The 22,175-nt window shown below is 42.0% G+C and overlaps 1 protein-coding gene across 1 annotated transcript in view; it reads left to right on the top strand.

Moving 5' to 3' along the window:
• The first annotated feature begins 937 nt into the window (after nt 1–937).
• LOC133134798 (transmembrane protein 131-like) overlaps nt 938–22,175 on the top strand; it is a 37,251-nt gene continuing 16,013 nt past the window's right edge. Inside the window, exons 1-9 of the mRNA XM_061251213.1 lie at nt 938–1,164; nt 2,093–2,163; nt 5,949–5,992; nt 12,496–12,564; nt 15,587–15,710; nt 17,038–17,154; nt 17,478–17,582; nt 18,531–18,608; nt 19,325–19,475. Of these exons, the coding sequence (XP_061107197.1) occupies nt 1,041–1,164; nt 2,093–2,163; nt 5,949–5,992; nt 12,496–12,564; nt 15,587–15,710; nt 17,038–17,154; nt 17,478–17,582; nt 18,531–18,608; nt 19,325–19,475 (883 nt within the window). The 5' untranslated portion in view covers nt 938–1,040. The remainder of the gene's footprint in view (nt 1,165–2,092; nt 2,164–5,948; nt 5,993–12,495; nt 12,565–15,586; nt 15,711–17,037; nt 17,155–17,477; nt 17,583–18,530; nt 18,609–19,324; nt 19,476–22,175) is intronic.

Genomic DNA, 22,175 nt, shown 5'->3' with positions numbered 1-22,175 from the left:
CCTTTCAGTTACTCAAAGTATTGTAGTTAACTTGTACAAAACCCTGTCTTTCATGTCATGGGGTTGGGATCGTAATCAGCTTGGTTGTATTATTAGTTACAAAAAAATAATGATCAGACCCTGATTAAGCCCTGTTTTTTCCCTCTTTGAAAACAGATCTGATCAATGAGATACTGTGAGTGTTTGCTAAATGCCGTTGCTACGTAGCATATTTTAAGTCTGCTCAGTATATTCGTTGCTGTTCCTGTTTAACTTGTTGCTGTATGTGATTAAAAGTGAAAATGTGCCTTTCTGGGTTTACTGTAGCTGTTTTTGACTGGCAGGCATCGGATTTCTAGATTTGTATTTCTTCTATATTATGGCTTATATTGTAAGCATGGCATTGTAAAGATGAGACAATTGTCTTTTCAACAGCAAGCAAATATGCACTCATTAGCTGAGTACTCCAATCTCCAAAGTACCCATAATTGGTGGTTTGTTTTCTGAAATGTAAAAGGTGCTGTACTGCAAGTGCTGCCCGGTTTGTGTTATTGTGCAAGGCTACAACTCACGAGGATCTGCAGTTGTGAAAAACATAAAGGAATTCCCACATACTGCAATCTCATGTGGCAATTTGTGAGCCATGCAACAACCCCCCTAGAATCTACAACTCCTATTCCTAATGACACCGAGGAGTAACCACCTGTTCCAAACGAAGCTCTGGAAGTCTAATGAGACAAAGTGACCTCAACCCCGTCTGCCTCCAAATTTTTTTTGTGGGGTGCTTGGCCCAAATTATACAATTGGTGACATTTCAAGACCGTTATTTATTTATTTATTTATTTATTTTTTTTTTACGTATCGATTTATACATTCATTCATTCGTCCATCAGTAATGAAATTGTATTTTAGACAGTTGTTCCTGCTGTACATGCACGCGCGTAAACTACTTGCCTTGTCGCGCCGTCGGCACACTGCTGAGGGCGAGGAGGGCGTGTGAGAGAGGGAGGGGGGGAGAACGAGAGATCGCAGAGCATAACAAGCAAGCAGAGCAGAGCAGCATGGCGGGGCTGAGGGACGTCCAACAAGGCAGCCACCGCCACAGGAAAACATGGATAAATCTTCTACTTGGAATTTTGCACCTTCTTTTACCCTGCGTCCGTCAAGGAAGGGCGCAGTTACATGGTTAGTGGGAATACATTTGCTGTAAAGCGTCTATGCTGCTAGAAAAATATTAATATTTTGCCTGACATGCTGAAGTGAAGGCAAGTAGCCGCGATTGTTGTAACGTTGACGTAGCTAGCTAGCGAGCTAACTGCAGTCTCGGTATTTTGTTAGCTTGTTGGTAACACACGAATAGTTGGTCGGAAAAGTATCCATGGCAGTTGCGTAATTACATTGTTTTAAATATATTAGTTAAATAGCTACTTGTCTGTCTGTTCCCTTTGGTGTGTTGGCTAGCTAACGTTAGCTGAAGCAGGGTCAGTTCCATTTAACCTTCCTTCAGAAGTACTTATATTAGTACTCATCGAGCTAACGTTAGCTAGCGTTAGTTTCCTGTTGTTTTTTAATGCCTCCCTAAATGCGAGAACTCCTTTGAGTTACATAGCCAATGTGTGTTGATTCAGCTGTGTTTCAACCGAGACGTGGTCAACTAGTTGGTTAGCTCACTATTTATTAAAAACGCATTGTTGTCATTCACAGATGTTAGTTGTCACACAGGCTAGCTTCAGCATATGAAGGGTGTTGCACTAGCAGCTACATTTATATTAGGCTAGCTAACTATGTTCGATTAATTACTAATAACATAGTGTAACCTGACAATAGTTAGCTAATGCAATTTTATTGCCACCTAGCTAACTTTAGCTTGTTAATATACATTTTGCAGATTTAAGTTTACGTTACTTAATATTGGTAGATTGTTGCTTGATTTTCGTAACTGTTAACTTATTGTGAAAGCATTTGTTAGCTATTTAGAATTGGCTTCAGTAGCTGGATAATTAATGTCCGTTAGTCGTTAATATTGTAAATCTAGCTGTGTTTACTCTCCATATACTGTACTTTATGACTCAACGCAAGCGACCTTCTCTTGTTTCTTGTGTTGTTAACTCAGCTCTAGCTCAGATGTCCAGCGTGGTGGAGGTTTGGCAGGCTGAAGAAGCTGACGTCATTTTCCCGACTCAGGTATGGTTACCTGAATCATAATAGAAATGTATATAATACAAAGGTTATCTGAAATCAACCACTAATATATTAACGGATGAATAACGTTATATATTCTTTGCTGACCAACACTCATTTATCCGTAGTAACCATCCATAATTTGGGTGACTAGAGTTTTTGGAATTTCGATACACCGAATGTAGCTATCTTTCCCTGGTATTTAGATCTATTACTTCCCAAGGGGATTTGATGATGGAGCTAACGTTATGTACTCCAGTTTGTAGGTAAGCAGAACACAACTGTGGTAGGCAGTCAACCAATATCGTATCGTAACGTTATTGTTGTTGAACCGCCTTCTGATTGCGTAAGAGTTGTATTTCGCACCAGCTGAGCGTTTGCTGTGATGTCTTATTTAAACAATGGGTTTGCTTTGCGTTTTATGTGTGATGTTCATTACCAGCATTACATGTGATGCTGGTTCATTACATGTGATGTTCATGTACCATTGTACAGGCAGTTTATTTCTTACTGAAGGTGGACATTTGTGCAGCATATTGAATAAATTATTCTTCCAGAGGCACGCAACAGACATATTTAAAGCAAAGACATTTTCATGTATTGTAAATTTGCATATTTGTGTGTCGGTTTAACTGTCAGATGTGTTATTAGTTGCATGTGAAAATATGTCAGTTATTGTTGACACATGTAAAACCTATAAACATAACTTATTATTTTGTAAGTTCGATTTTATATCTCAAAAATTAACTTCAATTGTTATATCAAAGGGGCGGCACGGATGGTGCAGTGGGTAGCACTGCCGCCTCACAGCAAGGAGGTCCTGGGTTCGAATCCCCGTCGGCCAGGGCCTCTCTGTGCGGAGTTTGCATGTTCTCCCCGTGTCTGCGTGGGTTTCCTCCGGGTACTCCGGTTTCCTCCCACTGTCCAAAGACATGCAGGTTAGGCTGATTTGAGAGTCTAAATTGCCCATAGGTATGAGTGTGTGAGTGAATGGTGTGTGTGCCCTGTGATGGACTGGCGACCTGTCCAGGGTGTATTCCTGCCTTTTCCAGCTCCAGCCCCCCTGCGACCCTGTTCAGGATAAGTGAGTTAAGATAATGGATGGATGGATGGATGTTATATCAAAGGCATATTGTGTTTACTTTTATTTCATAATAATTTCAGGTCAAAATGAATCCTAAGAATTACTGTTTTTTTCAAACTCATTGCCTCACCCCCCAATATCTCGATCACTTTGTTGAGATTGTTGAAGTAGCAGAATTTTTCACTTTTACATTTTCCTACACAATGTAACTCTGTTTTGCATTGTATTGTGACCAGGTGTCCACATAAAAAAAAAAGAGAAGGAAAAAAAAAATATATATATGCACCTCGCTGATTTCATCTGTCAATCTCTCAGTGTGTAATTTAACAAGTGTACCATTCTATTTCTGTCTAAAGGAATCATTTGCGACAGCATATTATGTAGAATAAGAGTTGGGTGAACTGACCTGGTTGTGATTAGACTTTTTGTTTTACTGTGCACTGTTAATTGCTATTTCTGACTGAGTTTAAAGGTACAATAGGTAAGAATTTTGTGTTAAAGCATTGTTACAAGACCATTGTAAATCCTTCCTATCATTGATGGCATCACTGACATGTTGCCTCACCCTCTGCCTGTGTTTATAGTTCTTAAATTCGGGTTTCAAAATATACAGTTGACAGCTCGACACTCTGTACCAAAACATTGTACAATATAACTGTACAATAATTCAAGCTCATTGGTTGAAAATTGGTTCTAATTGCCACAGCCAATGGCGTTTCAACGTCAGTGCATATACAGAGAAGGGGGAGGGATAAACAGAGTTGTGGTTTGTAGGTGTTTGTTGCTGCTATTCCTCTCTTGTCCATTAGAAGTCCGAAATTATCTATTGTACCTTTATTGTTACTTCAATAGGCATTTAGTATATGAATATGTATAGGTCCATACAATACATAATTTGCATTTAGGGTTAGAACTGGTTCCCAAGATCAAGTTTGAAAGTTTGTTACTTCAGTGCCCCCTTATGAAAAATAAAGGCCCTTTTGAATTTTTTTTATCGACATTGCTGGGTACTAATTTGAATATTTGTTGTGACTTGTAAAAGGACAGTTTTTACCTGAACAGACTTGAACAAGTGCAGCAGTCTTTGCACATCCTGCAACACCCCCTGACTTGTTCTGAGCTGTACCTGACTGGCTACTTTTCACTATGAGATTCCTGCTATTGAGTCTGTGAGTCTGTGAGTCTGTGAGTGAGGTAGAGATTGACAGAGAGGTCTTTCCACATGCAAAGTCTCTTTGCACAGATACTGTAATAGTGGACCACATTTTAATAAACAAGAAAAAGGGTTTAATTTCAATTAATCTTGCATGAACTTATATTGCTACAAGCATTTTCTATGACACTAAATTTAATTAGATCTGCTGTAATCCACCTCTAGCGAATAAATTAGTTGAGCGCATCATATGTCGAATGAACTTGTTTTCCATTAGTGTTGTCACAATAACGTTCTGTTGCAATATAATTATTTAAAGGAAAAAGGGCTTTTGAGTCAACTCAATCAGGCTTACTTCAGAGGGTGGTGCCCATAGGGCCTGTAAATAAACTAGCCTGTCCTTTCTTCATCAGAGCCAGCAAGATAATTGGCAAATGGTCGGCATTTATATAGCACCTTTATCCAAAGCGCTGTACAATAGATGCTTCTCATTCACCCATTCACGCTCACACACCAACGGCGATTGGCTGCCATGCAAGGCACCAACCAGCTCGTCAGGAGCAATTGAGGGTTAGGTGTCTTGCTCAGGGACACTTTGACACACCCAGGGCGGGATGGAACCGGCTACCCTCCGACTGCCCGACAACTGCACTTGCCTCCTGAGCTAATGTTGCCCCATTGATATTAATCAAGCTAGCTTGTGACTTGATGGTGAGATAATCTTAGTTAGAATGCTGCCCTCATCGTGGGATTAGCTGTTCTTCCAAATAATTCTTGCGCTGGAGCGGGGAAAAAAAATCTTCAGAGAAGGTCTCCAGAGAGAGAGAGATTAGTTGCATCTCTCTGTTATTCACTCTGTTGAAAAAACCTTGGTGCGGTATATGCTCACATGTACAGTTCTTTGACTAACAAGTTTTTACTGTGAGAAGTAGGCTTATCCACAGTTTTACTGATGCCCCCTCACATCTGTGGTTCACTTTGGCCTGTTTCTGTGATTCAGGTTGCAGCATCACAGAGTCACGACCACAAATCTTAGCTGGAAGGTCAAATCTAGGGATGTCATGATACCCAAATTCTTAGCCGTAAATACCAATACCAGCTAAATTCCATGATTCTCAATACCTAGTTCAGTACCTGAAGTAGTCCCGTGTAGATCTACTTCAGCATACACTCCTTTATTAAAAAATTATGTATGAAAATTTACGTCAGCAACAACAAAAATTGGAGCAGTGGCATGCAGCCTTCAAGTATTTAATGGGTGCCTCAAAGTAGTCCAACCGTAATTGAAGTAAACAATATTATGCTTGCATTCACGCAATTTCAGCAATCTATTCCCAGGCACAGCAGTGTTGCAGTATCCCTGACCAAAACAATGTGCCCAAATTGCTTCAGTAATTATGCAGCTGTGTAAGCAAATAAGATGCAAAACGCTAAGCTTCGACAGTCTCCATGGTAACCACTGCGCAAATAAATATTGCAGTGGAATATTAGCAAACTGAGATGGTAGCCTCCAGTGGAAGCTAACATGTTGCTTGGTTTGATTTTCCTCAGTCTGAAGAAGAGCGCCACAGAGAGGGCTTCCCACAAGAAGGAAGGTAAGCCGCCACTCGCCGAAGGTCGAAAACGGCCAAATCGATGTTTGTTTTTCTTTCACGTCACTCACGGAGGACGTGTTCATTGCATTCCTGCCTGCTAAGTTTAGAACTAAAAAAATCTATGGACCCTTGAGACTTCATCACGGCTGGCTGTTTACTGTACTGAAAATTTTCCAGTTTTTTCAGAACCGTAATTGGTGGTCGGTATATTACAGACTTTTTTTGTGTGACCTATATACATGAACCCTCCCTTATGCTGGGGTTATAATTCTAAGCCTGATAGCAATGCACAATTACTTTCTGCTCAAGATCGGCTGCAGTTACGGGCAGTTCGTCTTCCTTATTCGGCACACGAGAACTGTCCAGCGCGTTCTCAACAGCCCTGCTGAAAACGATGATGCTTAATTATGATGGTGTTCTCCCTTAATGTGCGTAATAAACAATATACATGTTGCATCTGTCTATCAAACAAGCTTCAAAAAAAAAAAAAAAGTACACTGGTTCAATGTTCCTTGTTCTTGATGCCAAGAGCAGTTAATGTGCGTCCTTGACCTGTAGCCCTGTGAAAACTTTGAACAGACTCTTCTGCCCAATTGAAGCAGGTGAATTTGTGGCAAAATGGTGCTGTCCAAAATGTTACAGTTTGTCCTGGAGCCTACCCCAGCTGTGAGTCAGCAGGGCTGAGCTGTACAGTTGTGTTGGGAAGAGTTTTCTGTCTGCTATCTCTCCACAGCAGAAGTACTTGGCTGTAAGGCTGTGCTGATCTTGCAGACAGAGGAGCGTAGCCTCTTACACCCTCTTTTGGGAGGAGGTTATCAGTGACCTGCAGGCTAGGGGCAGTCCCTTCAGATCAGGTGCATGTGTCCTGACAGCTGACTTCACAAATGCTGGAGATAAACAAATCGTGATTCAGTAAGATGGCATTTAGGCAAAAAGGAGGATGATGTGTACAGTACATAGGCCTAATTGGTTTAAAGACCGTGACGGGGATGTTTGATAGCTTGTCGCAAGGTTTGATGTGCAGGTAAAGTTGGAGCGAAGTGCAGTACACCATCGGATGTAAACTTGACAGTTGGACCACTGAAGACCCATTCATACGCATTTAACATAAACAAAATGGTCTTTTAAAAAAAATGTCCTTTCCCATACTTCCATTTCCATACTTTGACTGCAAGGCATTAGCGTTCAGGCACGTAATGCGGCTAAATGCAACTGGCTAGCAAGGTAGTAAAATGAGTTTCAGTCTGCCGCTTTGGTCATGCTTAAATTTATTCAGTCTGTCATTCTAAAGCTGAGTACTGCATGCAAGCATGTAGCACTGCAATTTGACAGCCATTGGAATTACAGCACTGTAATGTTGTGGGTGTAATCCCATGACAGTAAATTGTTATTCCTGTCTTGCTGTGCAGCGACGTCTCTCTGCCTCTGAACCATCGGTTTTCAGAAAGCAGTAGCTTACTACTGTTGATTTAGTGGCACTACAGATTCAGAACCTGTTGCCTTGATGATATCACGATCGAGATGGCCGATATGCTTGTCTCCACTGGCCAGAGGCCCCAAGTGTGCTGCAGATGGCATGCTTCAAGTACTGGTGTGCCCTTATTGTTTATGAGTCTGGCCGAAGATGTGTCCATGTAGGTGAGGAAGAACACAGAGGATTTTACATTACATTACATTACATAAGATTTAACCCTATGTGGTGTCAGGTCACAAATAAGTGATTGGAATGTTCTTAGCTGAATGTTCCAATGCTGATGTCACAATCACTACTGGTACTTGAAAGCAGTGGAGTTCTAGAACACTGACTTGGAACTTTGGGGGAAAAAAACATTCCAATTAAACCTACTCTTCAAAGCGGTTATCTAGTCAAAGCATACTGCACTGTGAGACTGGGAAATCCAGGGGAGAGGGAAGGATTTGCTTTCACTGCTGAAAGCTGGCTTGGTGAATTTCTAATGTTGCGGCTGAGTCAGAACTATCATTGCAAGTTGAGACGCGCCCCCCCCCCCTTTCCAACCGGGACTAATCAACTCCAGTATCCGATTCAATTTAACGGGACAAAATGGCACGCCACACAGTTTAGAGTTTCTGAAAAAATGAAAAGTAGTTGGTGAAGGACTTGTGTGATATTTGAGTGCAACTGGGAGAGGCTGTTCTTTTTTTACGAGCTGTGAAGTCGAGAATGTCCCTGTAGCTGTGTGTGTAGGCGGCTCGACGTGGAAGAAACTGCGTTGGCCATACCGCCAAACCATACCAGCGGCTTGCCACTTCATGAATCAGGAAAGCTGCTACTCAATATGCACCTCACATTAAACTCTTAATGTAGGTTTTATTCTGGGGCTATGATTTGATACAGTTGAAATAGGAATATGCCAACGTCTGAGAATGTGCCAGACCACCTGGCGTATGGGTGATCAGTGCTCCAAGGGGAAAAAAAAACTCAAGCCTGCATTACTTTTTGCCTCGGTAGTCACATTGGCATTTTGGCATTATGACGTGTGTAGACCATTTGTCGTTTCTGATTAAATTTAGAATTTCAAGAACCCCCAGGATCTTGGCCTTAAACCCTGATCAAACATCATGGAACATCTCAAGTTCGATGGTCCTGTCCAAGTACACATACACAGTTAAATGCTAAAGTATCGGGAGAGGGATACAATTTCTTGCTGTTTTAGCTCTACACTCCCGCACATTGGATTTGAAATAAAGCCATACATAAGAGGTTTAAGTGCCGACTGTCCGCTATAATTTCAAGGTATTTTTATATGTAGCCAGCCCTATTTTTTTCTTATGAACATAATACAACCAAAAATCGTGTCACTGTCACAACACTTTTGCATTTAACCATTTGTGTTCACTCATTTCTGCTGAATCAGAACTTGGTGAGCTTTCCTCAGCCCTGTTGCTGTTAGTGAACCATGGGAGAACCGGGCAGGGCCTGGGCGTTCCGTCAGACTCCCCTTGGCTGGTTCCCGGGGTTGCTAACTGTTAATGCTCCCAGGGGCCCATTCTACTCCTCAGCCTCAGGCCGGAATGACACCAGACGCGCCGTGTTAGCCTAGCGCAAGCTAGTGTGCCATTCAAGTATGCTACCTTTTTGCTACCTTAATGGCTGTAACCCACTAGCACGGGCGGCAAAAGAAAGCTCCACACCGCTAATTCCAGCCTCACACTCGGCATCAACAACTGCTGGATGGCAGCTCCCCACACTGCTGGTGAGGGACAGAGAGGGCTTTGCTTTCCGCTCGAACGGGACTGCACCGGAATATGCCTGCAGCAAAGTGGCTAAGGTACATGACTGGGACCCGCAAGGTCGGTGGTTCAATTTCTGGTGTAGCCGCAATAAGATCTGGGCCCTTGAGCAAGGGTCATAACCCCACATTTCTCCGGGGGGGGATTGTCCCCTGCTTGGTCTAATTGACTAAGTCGCTTTGCATAAAAGTGTCAGCTAAATAACATGTAATGTAATGCCTAACGACAAGCAGGAATTGTGCTCATTCTTTATATCTGTCGATCTGCGGTATTCCGCTGACACTTGTTCATGGACCAGCGTGCTGAAACCTGATCAGAGCTGAGCCGCTTTTACAGTTGGCCGATTTTGCGTATCGGCAGCCTGCCTGTTTGAGGTTGAATTTCCCCGTCATCTCAACCACTGTGGTGACGATGGAAAGCTGTGCCACAATTACACAGTCTTTATTTTTTTCCCCCCTTGAGGTTTGTTTGTTCACAGTCTCTTTGCCCTCTCTTACCGTGCCATTCCATACATATTTATGATTCTGGAAGACCAAAAGTAAACAAGCACTCGATGACCGACTTTTTACCCGCAGACGTTTCTGCCTGGTGTTGCTATATGGTGCCGGAGAAGAGGCAGTGATATACTGTAACAGACTGGATCGGACCAGATGGGAATGCAAATCAGGCACTTACCTTTCGCAGTATTCAGATTAGCTTTAGCTAGCAACCTGTTTCATGCAGAGCTGGAATTTAGCATTCAGTCAGTGTGAACCGCCGGGATAGCTTTGCATTCGTGACACAAGTGGGAGTTATCGTCCAACTGTGCTGAGCTTACATTTGACTTGAAAATGTTTCCCAGATGTTGAGTGTTGTTACATGAGCTGGGCCTTTGACAAAAGATGTGGGAAAAAATGCTGTTAAATGAGCCTTCTCATGGGTTTAAGGTTCTGCTCCACTGAAAAGTCAAATTTTCACTCAAATTTTCCCTCGGTTATTCAACCTTCAGGTAATGCCACCTTTTGAATGATTACACCATGTGTATGGTGAAATTAGTGTAATTATTGACCATTTCTATCTTTGAAGTCGATTTTCTCAACCTGATTTTGGATGATACGGAACCATTTTTCTCAGTGCATAGTCATCCTATCATCGTGAAACTTTGCAAACCTTTCCTCCATATCCAGGAGTGTGTTTGGTGCCAAATATGTTTTTGTTCTAAGCTTTAGGGGTGGGTACAGCATCACAAGTTATGTCCTAAAATGTCCTGAAAACTCTCGAAGAATGACTATTGGGTGCTGCTGATTTCAAATAAAAAAATGGCTCAAAACAATCTTCAAACATATCTTATTTAGAATCTGAAAGATAACAATATCTTACCTTGTTCAGATTATAGACTGCTACAAAAATGCCACAACCTTACATAAAGTATGCAAATGAGCTAATTTACATATTTTGTGGGAATTTATCTTTTCAAGCGCATAACTTAAGTTGGCCGGCCAAGATTTTACATTGTGGGCCGCTATCTGAAATGGGGTTAGATCCCCTTTTACTGTGTTTCTATTAGTTTCCCTGATTTTATTCTCTCTTGAATAAATAAGCATGCAAGCCAATAAATAATATCAACACTTACAAATTGTGCTATTTGTATTCGTGTGTTATTCACATAGTTTGATGTCCTGGTGTATGTCTGTAACAGGACTGGGTTTTGCGGGGAAAAGACTGCCTGCAGATTCCTTTTCTCATTTTTGTGGCAGTGAAAACACTTCCATGTTGTTATGGGAAATGGCAGACTATTAATAAACTTTTCTGTGTGATTCGGGCAAGCGTTTCCTCTCCTGTACGTTTCAGTGCACTGTTACATCACCATCATAGATGTTTTTGGCATGAGAAGTCTTTGTTTTGGATCGGTGAAGATGTTTGTCGATCTGGCGGCTCGACCATCACAAACCGTCGAGTCTGCACCGCAAAGACGAGCAAAGCAAGCTGCCGACAGTTGAATTCCAAGCAAAGTAATTATAGTTTCAGATGCTCTTGTGGCCTTTATAAGAAAACATTGATATGTTTAACATTTTTTTGTTCGTCCAGTTGTCTAGATCGGAACTGTTCTTCCTCTTGCTATGACACGCACAATGCAGGTTTCTTAAAAATGCTTCAAGTCAAAACACTGAATAAAAGATCAAAAACCTCACGCGAGCTCACACCTTACTACCGATGGAAAGTGCCAGAAAGCCTTTTTTACAGTAATGCTCTGGAACATCTGAAAGCGAGAATGGCGAGTGACATCACCACAGAGATTGTAGGTTTACTGTAACCTGGAAAGCGATGCTGTCATACTCCGTTTATGCAAATGTCTGTGATTACATCTGTGTGTCTTGATGACTTGCATCTGATTAATGCCTTTCAAAGAGGCATTCTGATTCACAGCATATGATGTGATGCTCCTACACCCCACCCCCTCTGAAGAGCTGTCTTTTTCCCAGCGAGTAATGGCACTGGAGAAGGAAATTGCTGAGAACGCGATCCCTGTTCCCTCCCTAGTATTTTCCTCCCCCCGTCCTGTGGCAGTGGCAGCCGGTCTCGTACCGGTAATTTGGCGCCACTTTCGCGGTTAGCATGCAAATGAGCCGATCCCTGCATGCGCTCTCAGTTACTTACACCAGGTTACTTACCCCCGTCGCCATGGCGAGTCCGGCATTTTCTCACCCAGGCGGATAATCCGGCTCTACCTGTCTGCGAAGAGGTGGGCGGGGGCTCAGGCGGCTACAGTAAAGCGTCGCCATGGCGCCCGGCGGGGACACCACACCCCGGATACACCACAGACCGTGAAGGAGACGCGATTCAGATTGACCCTCACCCTGGCCTGCGTTTCATCAGCGCTAGAGTGTGACGAGATGTGCAAAGCGCAAACAGATTCACAATAAGTAGACCTGGCCTAGCCTACAGAGATTGCCCGGACAAGCACTGGGTTCACGGTCCTTCTGTTTCTCTTTCTCAGTAACCACTAGATCTTGGTTCAGTAGGCTACATACCTCGGTTTTGACTTAATGGTTTGGTACTTTTGCTGTACTGCAGTAAAAAATAAATTAAATGTGAAATATAAAATTGCTTTTAATTTATTTTGAGAATGTAAACCGTGACTAACTGGCCATAATCTCTTGCTGAACAAAACAAGGTACAGTGGCGCCAAGTCATTGGGAGAACTCTTGAGTTTTGAGTAGTTCAGCTCGTGTGTTAAAGCGAGACTAATTGTATTCTCTCCTCTTTCTTAGCTCCTTCTATGTGCAGGGGAGTGGGAGGGCCCTGCGCTTTCAGCCGTCTGTTCTGGAGTTCGGAACGCAGTGAGTACAGCCCACATCGCCAGCTTTGTTCCCGCTGTCATTACCGCTAACAATGACGGCGGTGATGATTTTATTACTGGTTGTCATCAGTAAATGCAGCGCCGCTTTTCACTGAACCATTCACCACGCCATTCACAGCAGCAAAGCTGTTTGCAATAAAATATTCCCTTCAGAAGTTATTTAAGTTTTAAAATAACTAATAGAGGTTACTGCTTAATTATTTAACCCTTTAATGTGTAAGATCACATACAGTATGTGATTTGAATTTTCCTTTCTTAACATTCTAATGCTGATGCAACGGTCTCTCCTGGTAATTGAAAGCAATTGATTTCTAGAACACTGACTGAAGTATTCCAAAGAGCCTATACTTCTAAGGCCACAAATACATGATGAGAATGTCGTAACAGAACATTCTGATACTGATGTAACAATCACTGCTGGTAGCTGAAAATAATGTTCTAGAACCCTGACTTCTAGAACATTCCTAAGAAATCTACTCTTCAAAGGGTTAAAAGAACAAATAGGGTCCCCCATCCTGTCTAGACGCTGTTCAAGTGCATGGCCCCACAGTCCAGTGTCAAATCCGGTCCATGCAAGTGTGGACCAGTCGGCATTTCCACAGGATAACACAATTGGCTCATGGATGGGAGTCTGGCAATCTGGCTTTTTGAGCTGCACCTGAAACGTCCTCCTCTGACCCATGTCTGTGTGAGCACGAGTTGATAGCTGAGGTTGCAAAAACAAGTTCTGATTGAAAATGCAATTTGACATCTCCAAAATTGGGGAAAAAGGGGGATAAAGGAAAAGGATGATAAGTGGAGTAGCAGTTCTATGGAGGAGAATGTCACAAATGACAAGGGGCTTGAACAGAACAATCACCTTGCCCTCCCCCAACACATCAGTGACTCCACTTTCCATTAAATATTTTTGCATTAACTGTGTTTTATAAGTGCTTTATAAACAAAAACGGATAAATATTATATTACCCTAAAGGTCTATATACTTATTTTTGACAAGCTTCATCATTCTTGGCGCTGCACAATGCATGTGGGAATCCTACTGCCACAGTCCAGATTAAACAAGACTTGGTATAAAGCTGACAATAACTTGGAGCCATAGAGGTCCTTGGTGACTTAACGAATATGAGTCATGCTGACCCTTATGTGGTTTGAATGGTACAGAGATTTGGGTGCAGGTAATGAAAAGATGTTTGCCTGAGAAGACAAAAGGTAATGGTATGTAGTTCTTATGTGGGCAGGCAGTTAATTCCACCACTTTGTCTATTTTGTGTACACTATGAAATGCACAAGTCATGCGGTTAGACGGTCATCCGGGTTCTTATCTGTGGTCGGATTTTTTGGGTTCTGCTCTATTTTCGCTGGGGGAAAGGCACACTTGGACATTGTCACTGCCTCCTTCACATTTCCAGAAGGCTGCGGAAGACGGCTTTGTCTGGAGTGGATTAGTTCCTTGCTCTGAACGTGTGCAGGGTGCTCCTGCGTCAGAAAACTATTTCCATTGAGAAAGAATAACAAACGAAGTCTGGGGACGGTGAACATGAAGCGCCTCTCTGCGTCTGCTGCGGGCTGCGGACTGCTGCTTGCCGCAGATGCAAGGTTTCGCCAAATATGGCCAGAGCCGTTTTTTTCTCATCGGCTGGCACAGAAAGGTGAATTATCCACGTTTGGCTGAAGGTCTAAACCTTAAATCTGTCAGTGGTACATTATGCGGGTTACTCTGCATTGCAGAACACAGTCAGATTAATGCTGGTATGGGATATTCAGCTTAAAAAAAAATGTTTATGTGGGTACTGCACCAAAGAAAGGACTATACTTGAATGGTTTTGGAGTTGAACTGTAGCGTTTACATTGTGAGTTAATGGATGCCCTAAGTGTCGTTTTTATGTTGTGCATTTACACCTCATTAGCTGGTCAGGTCGGATTCTATCTGCATAGCAGGGTAATTCAGGTCAGAGTCCGTCTTCTCAGGAGTGATTCATACCCACATTGCTCCAGTCCTACGCACTTTCACTAAACAACAACACCGCAGGCCAATATTCTTTGCATTTAAGGAATAGTGCTAACGGTTAATATCTTTTGTTTCGGTTTTTGGTGGTTTCTAATGGTTGGCATTTACATCGCGCCTTTATCCAAAGCGCTGTACTATTGATGCTTCATACAAACACCGTGCAAGGCACCAACCAGCTCGTCAGGAGCATTTGGGGGTTTAGGTGTCTTGCTCAGGGACACTTTGACACATTTTGGGTTCGAACCGGCAACCCTCCGACCGCCAGACGACTGCTCTTACCACTTGAGCAATGTTGCCAATGTTTCTATTGAGTACCCTAAAACCAACAGTGATGTTTTTTTATATCTGGTCTTGCACAAAGTATTTTTGTACCATTGGCTTCAAGCATTGGCTGAGGTGTGCTGACATCACTGTGACGTGATGGACCCTGGACCCTGTAGCTGATCACCACCTCTCAGCTCCAGGGTTCAGGGTTCAGGAGTGCCCGAACGCAGGCTGTGCACGTTCTGCCCGTTACATTTGCTGTCTGCGTCTGCACAGTTCCTCTTATCATTGCAACCGTGGGTATATTTATACAGCTTTTAGCAGGTGTTCATCTTGCTGCAAGAATGAATTTTGCTGCTTCTCGAAAGCTTGAAGGGTAAATGGTTGGCATCGCTGGCTGTGGAAGGGTGTGTTGCTGTAAGGTTTAGAGGTTTATGCTTATAAAAGCCTTGTATCAAAAAAAGAAAAGAAAACACAGACATTTGAGTTAATGTGAAGTTGTGCCACAAAACCCCTTGCCTGTACTTATTTACTGTGTGTTTATATGAATCTGGGTAATTAGACATTTGTGTTGTGCACATTTGAGGGCATCTACCGTGCAACAGCACTAGATAGCCATGACTGAGTGATACTAATGAACTGCGGTGTTTTCTGCAATAATACGGACCGCTCACATATTTTTCCCTTTTTGGATGCGGCTTGCTAAAGTCCTGGCCTTTTCTGTCCTCAGGCCCCTGGGACTGCCACGAGCTGAAACCATATACATAAATAACCCCAGCCAAGACCAGCCAGTGATGCTGCTGTCTATATTCACAGCCAGCGAGCACTTTCACGTACCTGCGTTCCACAGAAGGGTGAGTGCGCCACTTTTGCACGGAGATCACACCCTACCACGCGTTTGGATGTCTGAGGACCACGGGTTCAAGCCCAACCTCAGTGCACTCTGGTTGCCCTCAACCGTCGGGCAGGTTGCAGTCATTTGAAGCGAAATTATGAAATGTTTTTTTTTTTTTTTTTTTTGTATAACAGTGGCTTCAGAAAGTATTTAGACCCCTTCACTTTTTGCACACTTTATTGTGTTGTAGATTTAGTTTTAAGTGGATAAAATAACCATTTTTGCCCATCAATCTACACTCAATAACCTAAAGTGCCAAAGTGAAGACTTGTTAGATATCTTAGCAAATTTATTAAAAATCTAAAATCTCTCATTTACATACGTATTCACTCAGACCCAATTTTATCCATTTATTTAAAAATTTACAACACAATAAAGTGGGCAAAATGTGAGGGGATCTGAAAACGTTATGAAGCCACCATATATTAACCTGTTTTAGTCGAATGGCAGGATATGCTAAGAGATGAAATGTCAGAATTTATTCTGATTTCCAGAAGAGTATTTGGTAAATTTGGTTTCAGTTTACAATTGAGCATTCAGGCTAGTTTCCGTTTCCGTTGAGTTTACTTTCAAAAAGAAAACTGCGCAAAACCAAAACCACGTGGCCTTTTTTTTTTTTTTTTAATGAACTGCTTGGAAATGAGCACCGGAAGTTGTGTGTGTGTGTGTATATATATATAAAATATTCATGTTTTTCTGAGAAATGGCATATTTTCTGTTAATTGTTGATGAAAACATTTTAAGCAAGAAATTAGCAATGCAGTTCCTGAATCTTGATTCATATTTGATCCGCAAAGCCTACTTTGAAAGTTTGATCCGAGTTTGTTGTGCCAGGTAGCTGTACTGACATGCGCTTGCTTGCATGACTCGACAGGTCAGGACCACTCATAAATGCTGTTCCTACCTCAGGAAAAATTCTAAATAAGAGAAAATGCCTCTTTTTAAGAGATTTAAGCGATTTAAGAACAGATCTGTTCTTGCATGAGGCCCATTATTACTATTACATTATTACACCACCAGCCAGCATCATTAATGATGAATTCCAGTTTTTCTATAAAGCTGTCCACATGAAACTTTATATGGACCTTTATTAAAGCAAACTATACAATATTACATAATTCAAAACTAATATTATGCTAAGAAATGAGCTCTCGCAGATGTGATTTTTTTCTCATGAATTCAGTGTGGAACTTCTGTCTCTTGATGGAAGTGTTTGTAATTGGAGAGGTGACAGGTACAGGTTTTTCCTCTGGTTGTCTGACTGCTGACTTCTCTTCTCTGCTCAGGTGATCCCACCTCGGGGGAAAGCCTCATTTAAACTGATATTTCTTCCCACCGAAGAGGGAAATGTAGAAAACACGTTATTTATAAACACTTCATCCCATGGTGTTCTGTCATACCAGGTCAGTAATACTTTTCTAACATTATCAGCCCCGGCTTTAGCAGTACCTCAGAAAGCAAGGTCAATGGGTGGTCAGGATTGTATCTCACAGAGATAATTATTTATGTTGGTCAGGGATACTATACCTGTTATATAACTGTCAATAAGATTTTCATTGAGATGGTAAATACCTTCATAAATAACATTCTGCTTTGGTGTATAAGTATGATGTTTATTTCCCTTTTCTTGAGTTTTTTTCCTTACTCTAAAATATGTGCTGTGAAGTGCTAATCTTTTTTTATGAAGTTCTTTAAATAACCACCCCAAAATTGTCTCATTTTTCAGGTTTTTGGAGTTGGGGTTCACCATGGACCCTACAAGGACCTACAGTTAAAACACAGTCAACTAATATTTCCACATATACAGAGCATTAAACTGACACAAACTCAGGTATTCAGTTTATATTGTTATGCATGGCCTGCATGACAATCTACAGTACAGATCTTTCTCTGATGTCTTCGGGGCCTAGTATCTCATAGCCACCACCTGCTAACTCCTCTCCCCTGCCGGATGTGAAACCACATCTCCCTCTTCTACTTTCTTTTACCTTCTCATTTTTTCTTCCTTTCTTGTTTGATCTTGTGTGTCAAAGGCAAAGGTGTGATAAAAAAAGACAAAAGAAAGGCAATAACAGTGAACGTGCATATAGCCTCTTGCTAAAACCGTACTGTCTTCCTGTAGACAACCTCTTGGGTTTTAATTCTATAAATATCTATATCAGATATGTGACTTGGGGCTAATACTTGGGGCTTTTCTGAATGGCTTTCTGTAACACAATTAATCAGCATCACATTGGTATCTTTATTTAGCTGTGAAACTGCTATAAAACGCTGTACGATTCTAACTTCTGTTGGGTTTTTTTCTGTCTAATTTTTTCTCTTGTCTATCCATCCACTGATCTTCAGAATAAGGATACTTGCTTATAGCTGAAGCTTTAGAAATAGGATTCTTGCTGATAACGTCCTATGACATTCTTTGGATGAGGCCACTTCTATTCTAAAAGCATGTGGCTCTCAGTTTACTTTTAAAGCGAAATTAGGGAACACTGTTAAAGTACAGACTGCTCTAATTTATCCAGATGCTTTCTCCAGTTTAGTTGTTCTGTCGTTGGTCTTTCCTGGTTGATTGTGGTTGTGCATCATAACCAATTTGACATTAAAGTCAAAGTCAAGTCCTCAAGCACTGCATGTAATGAAATTCTTCTGCCCTTCCTGACTATTGATTAGAGATTAAAACTGGGTTTTCTTTATTAACATTTTTTTTTATTTTTAACAAATGATTTTGTTTACCCACCATATCTGAATAAACAATCACAGGTCTCATGTCCTTGCTTTGCAGGATGAAGCCTCAAACATGACGATTCTGGGGCTGCAGCTGGAATGTAGTTTACCGAAAACCATCTTTGGGCATGCTCAGGTGCGGGTTTGGACAGTGTTTAAAAAGTTTCACCTACAGGAATTCTGTGTTGAATATCAATTAGCAAATGTTAGTGGAACTAGATTTATGTACCTGTTGGTAGAATATTCATTTGGTTGTGGTGTCATGTTTTCAGATCCACACAGTGGCTAGCAGAGCACTGCTTTGGTAGTTTATTTGTAATGGGCCTGCTAAACATGCTAAACTCAAGTCTGACCTCAGAAGACCTTGGTGGAAACGCTGCTGTAGCTCTTGTCATCACAGAGTAAATGAATGCTCGTCGAGCATGCAGTGGTCAGGAACCATATGGTTTTGATTGGAGAAGCTCCAAGTTGTTAGTTTTGTTCCTAGTATTAAGAATTTGGTTCCCTTTCAATTATGAACTGATTTACAACTAGAAGACCCAGTGAACTCCAGCTGACCCTGTTGCCCACAGCACACCCTTGTTTAAAAGCATCCATCTTGTCAGAGGTGTCTGGTCTTTTCCAGTTGGGTGTACTACTGGGCAGCCCAGTCTAGCCCATGGGTCCCTGTCTTAGCAACAGTCTCATTGAAGACTGGATGAAAACTCTAGGACAGGGTTAACCAAAAATCAGAAGAATTGTGCATGTGCCTGTAGTCACTGAGGTCCACGGCCATTTTGGCTCAAAGGGAGCTCTGCTTCAGCGTTTGTGTGTGTTTGTGCATGACCGGGATGGTTTCCTGTTATTTCCCAGGGCTCCTGCCTGCTGACAGATGAGAAGCTGGTGGTGAAGATCAGCCTGTCAGAGAGAGGAGAGAAGCACACCGGCCTGGAGAGATTCAAGCCTTATGTAATCGAGAATATTGTGGTGCTGTTCGAGATAACATCAGGAAGGGGCGGGTTACGTAAGTGAATGCCCTGTACTCTCTTAATTATCATTTGTGACCTTATTTTGTTTATTTGAAGTCTAGTAACCGAGTATTCTTGCAAGGGAAGTTTTCTGTTTCTTGTGAATCTTTTAAAAAAATAAGAATAATTTTAAACTTCGGGGAAAAAAAGATATCTTTTGACGGAGACTTTCAAGAAAAGTTTTTTGTCTTTAAAAAAAAATAAAATTGTTATTTTTAACTCTTGCGCCTAGAGAATTAAGAACTAGATGTGAACTGAAGGTTTTGTTATTTTAATAAAGGTTTGCATTATTCTGAAAGTACTGGAGAAAGATGGAACTCATCTTTACATTCTGGAAGTATCTGAAGTTATGTGGAATAAAATTGCATACACCACACCAGAAAAACAACAGTGGTAGTGTAGAGGAACAAGGACTCATTTTCTGGAATTATACTTCAGGTGTGAACTCAACATACCTCTACCTTGGAGACATTTTGTTTTAAAAGCCCCCCCCCCCTCTCCATCTCTAATTCTTTCTCTTGCGCTCTCTCTGGAAGAGGACCAGACCTCGTCAGGAGGTCGTGCTGGTGTCTCCAGAGAGGTCAACCCTGGAGCCGATACTGCCCCATGTTTAAATCTGCTTATGCGGACCTCAGCGCTGTTTTTTACGATGAGCTGTTGATCCATACTTTGAGTCCTTACTGGAGTTGCATGAGTTGTTGGATAGCCTGGATTGCTGGGTACGACATGGAAGGTTTATTTGGCCGAATATAGCGCTAACACAGTGAAAAAAGCTATTCATTTAGCAATTTTTCTACTGTCGTACACGTACATTAGAATCGCGTAGCTACGCATGCTCATGTCACTTCCCGGCTTCTCGTGCAGCTAGGCTAAAGCGGAATAGGAGCCGATGGTTCAGATTGGCATCTTGCTGTTCTGAAATCTTTGTGGGATGGTCCCGTGAGGGTGGGGCCAGGGAGCTCTCCATGTTTGGACAGGTAGGGGCCCCTGACTGGAGGCGCAGCACAGCTAAAGGCACAGAGCGTACCTTAGTCATCAGAGACATGAGCGGGCTAGAATGTGCACCTTAAGGCCTGCTGCCAACCTCGCTTCATTCATGGAAGCGGGGAGAGACTTTACCCTGCCTTCCATCCCTGCCAAATTATTCAGTTATTTAGGTTGTAGTTTATCGAGAGGCTGTGTACCCTGCCTAACTTTCCCTGCCAAATAATTCAGCTATTTAGGTTGTAGTTCAGAGAGAGGTTGTGTACCCTGCCTAACTTTCCCTGCCGATGGTGTGAGAATTCAGTTATTTAGGTTGTAGTTTAGCTGAATCTGATTAGTTCTGAGGAGTACTAGTCTCTGTAAGTTTTTCTGAATCTGAGGAGTTCTACTCCCTATTGAAGTTGTAGTTGAGCTGTATCTTGGATATTCTGATGGAATTGGTTTAAATATGTTCAAGGACTGAGTGTTTATTCAAGGACAGAAATTTTAATGCATTCATAGTTTTGCATTTATGATATGAGTTTGAATGCATATAACCGCAGTTGCTGCTGAGAGAGTTTAAAAAAAAAAAAAAAAGGCAGTAAACCTCTTGCTTAACCACAGGTTTTTTTCAAGGCTGACCTGTGTTGGAATGCGTGTGTGACACATTTTGTGGTGATACACGATATGACTGTGGACGCCGGGCTAGCCGACATGCTCAGCTGCACGTGAACACACAAGCACTCGGCTGCGTGCTGTAGCTTATGCTGTTCCGTTTTCTCCAGTTCTGCTGCATATACTGATGAAATGCTTGTGAAAGTAAATACAAATAAAAATGGTAAATTCCTGAATTTATATAGCGCCTATACAATGAAGGCCTCTCATTCACCCATTCGCACACACACCAACGGCAATTGTGGTGAGGTGTCTTGCTCAGGGACACTTCAACACACCCAGGGCAGGATCGAACTGGCAACCCTCCAACTGCCAGACCACTGCTGTTACCTCCTGAGTCAGTATCTTCCCCTTATAAAGTGATGAGAGGATCAAGAGCAGCACACCTTCCAGCATTTGTACATTTCCACAGTACCTTCTGAACACAACTTCTCACGTGAAAGTACGCTCTGGAACTAGGTTAGGCTAAAACAGTGCTCACCAACACTGTTCCTGGAGATCTACTGTCCTATAGGTTTTCACTCCAACCCTAACAAAGAGCGCCTCAATCAACAGCTTCAGATCTTATTGAGCTGCTAATTAGTCAAATCAGGTGTGTCCCAAATTACAGTTGAAGTGAAAACCTTCAGGACGGTAGATCTCCAGGGTTAGAACATCCTCTCTGTCTGACTGCGAAGTTGAAAACAGTTCAGTACAATCTGAATAATTTCACATATCTGTTAAACCAAGTCTCAGTGTATTTACAGACTTGACAGCTGTGAAACGGTACACCGTCTTTCCTTTATTTATTAATTAAAAAAATGAATAAATGTATTTGTTCTCTTTATTTTATACATTATCTGCCTACAATCATCACCAGTAACCGAAAGTCATAATTGATAGTCTGCCATCTGCAGGCTGTGTAGAGCAGCGCAACGGTTGATGTTTCTGAATGGAGTGACTCACGGGTGAATTCACAAAGGGATGGTAGATTGACTATTTATACTTCAAATGCAATCACAGTCTGCAAATCCGATCAGTCCAATTCATTAAAATGATAATGCAACGCAGGCAATTTC

The sequence above is a fragment of the Conger conger genome, chromosome 8 (assembly GCF_963514075.1).
Source record: "Conger conger chromosome 8, fConCon1.1, whole genome shotgun sequence".
NCBI lineage: Eukaryota > Metazoa > Chordata > Actinopteri > Anguilliformes > Congridae > Conger > Conger conger.
The sequence above is the reverse complement of the archived record's forward strand: the minus strand, read 5'-3'. Positions and strand labels throughout refer to the sequence as shown.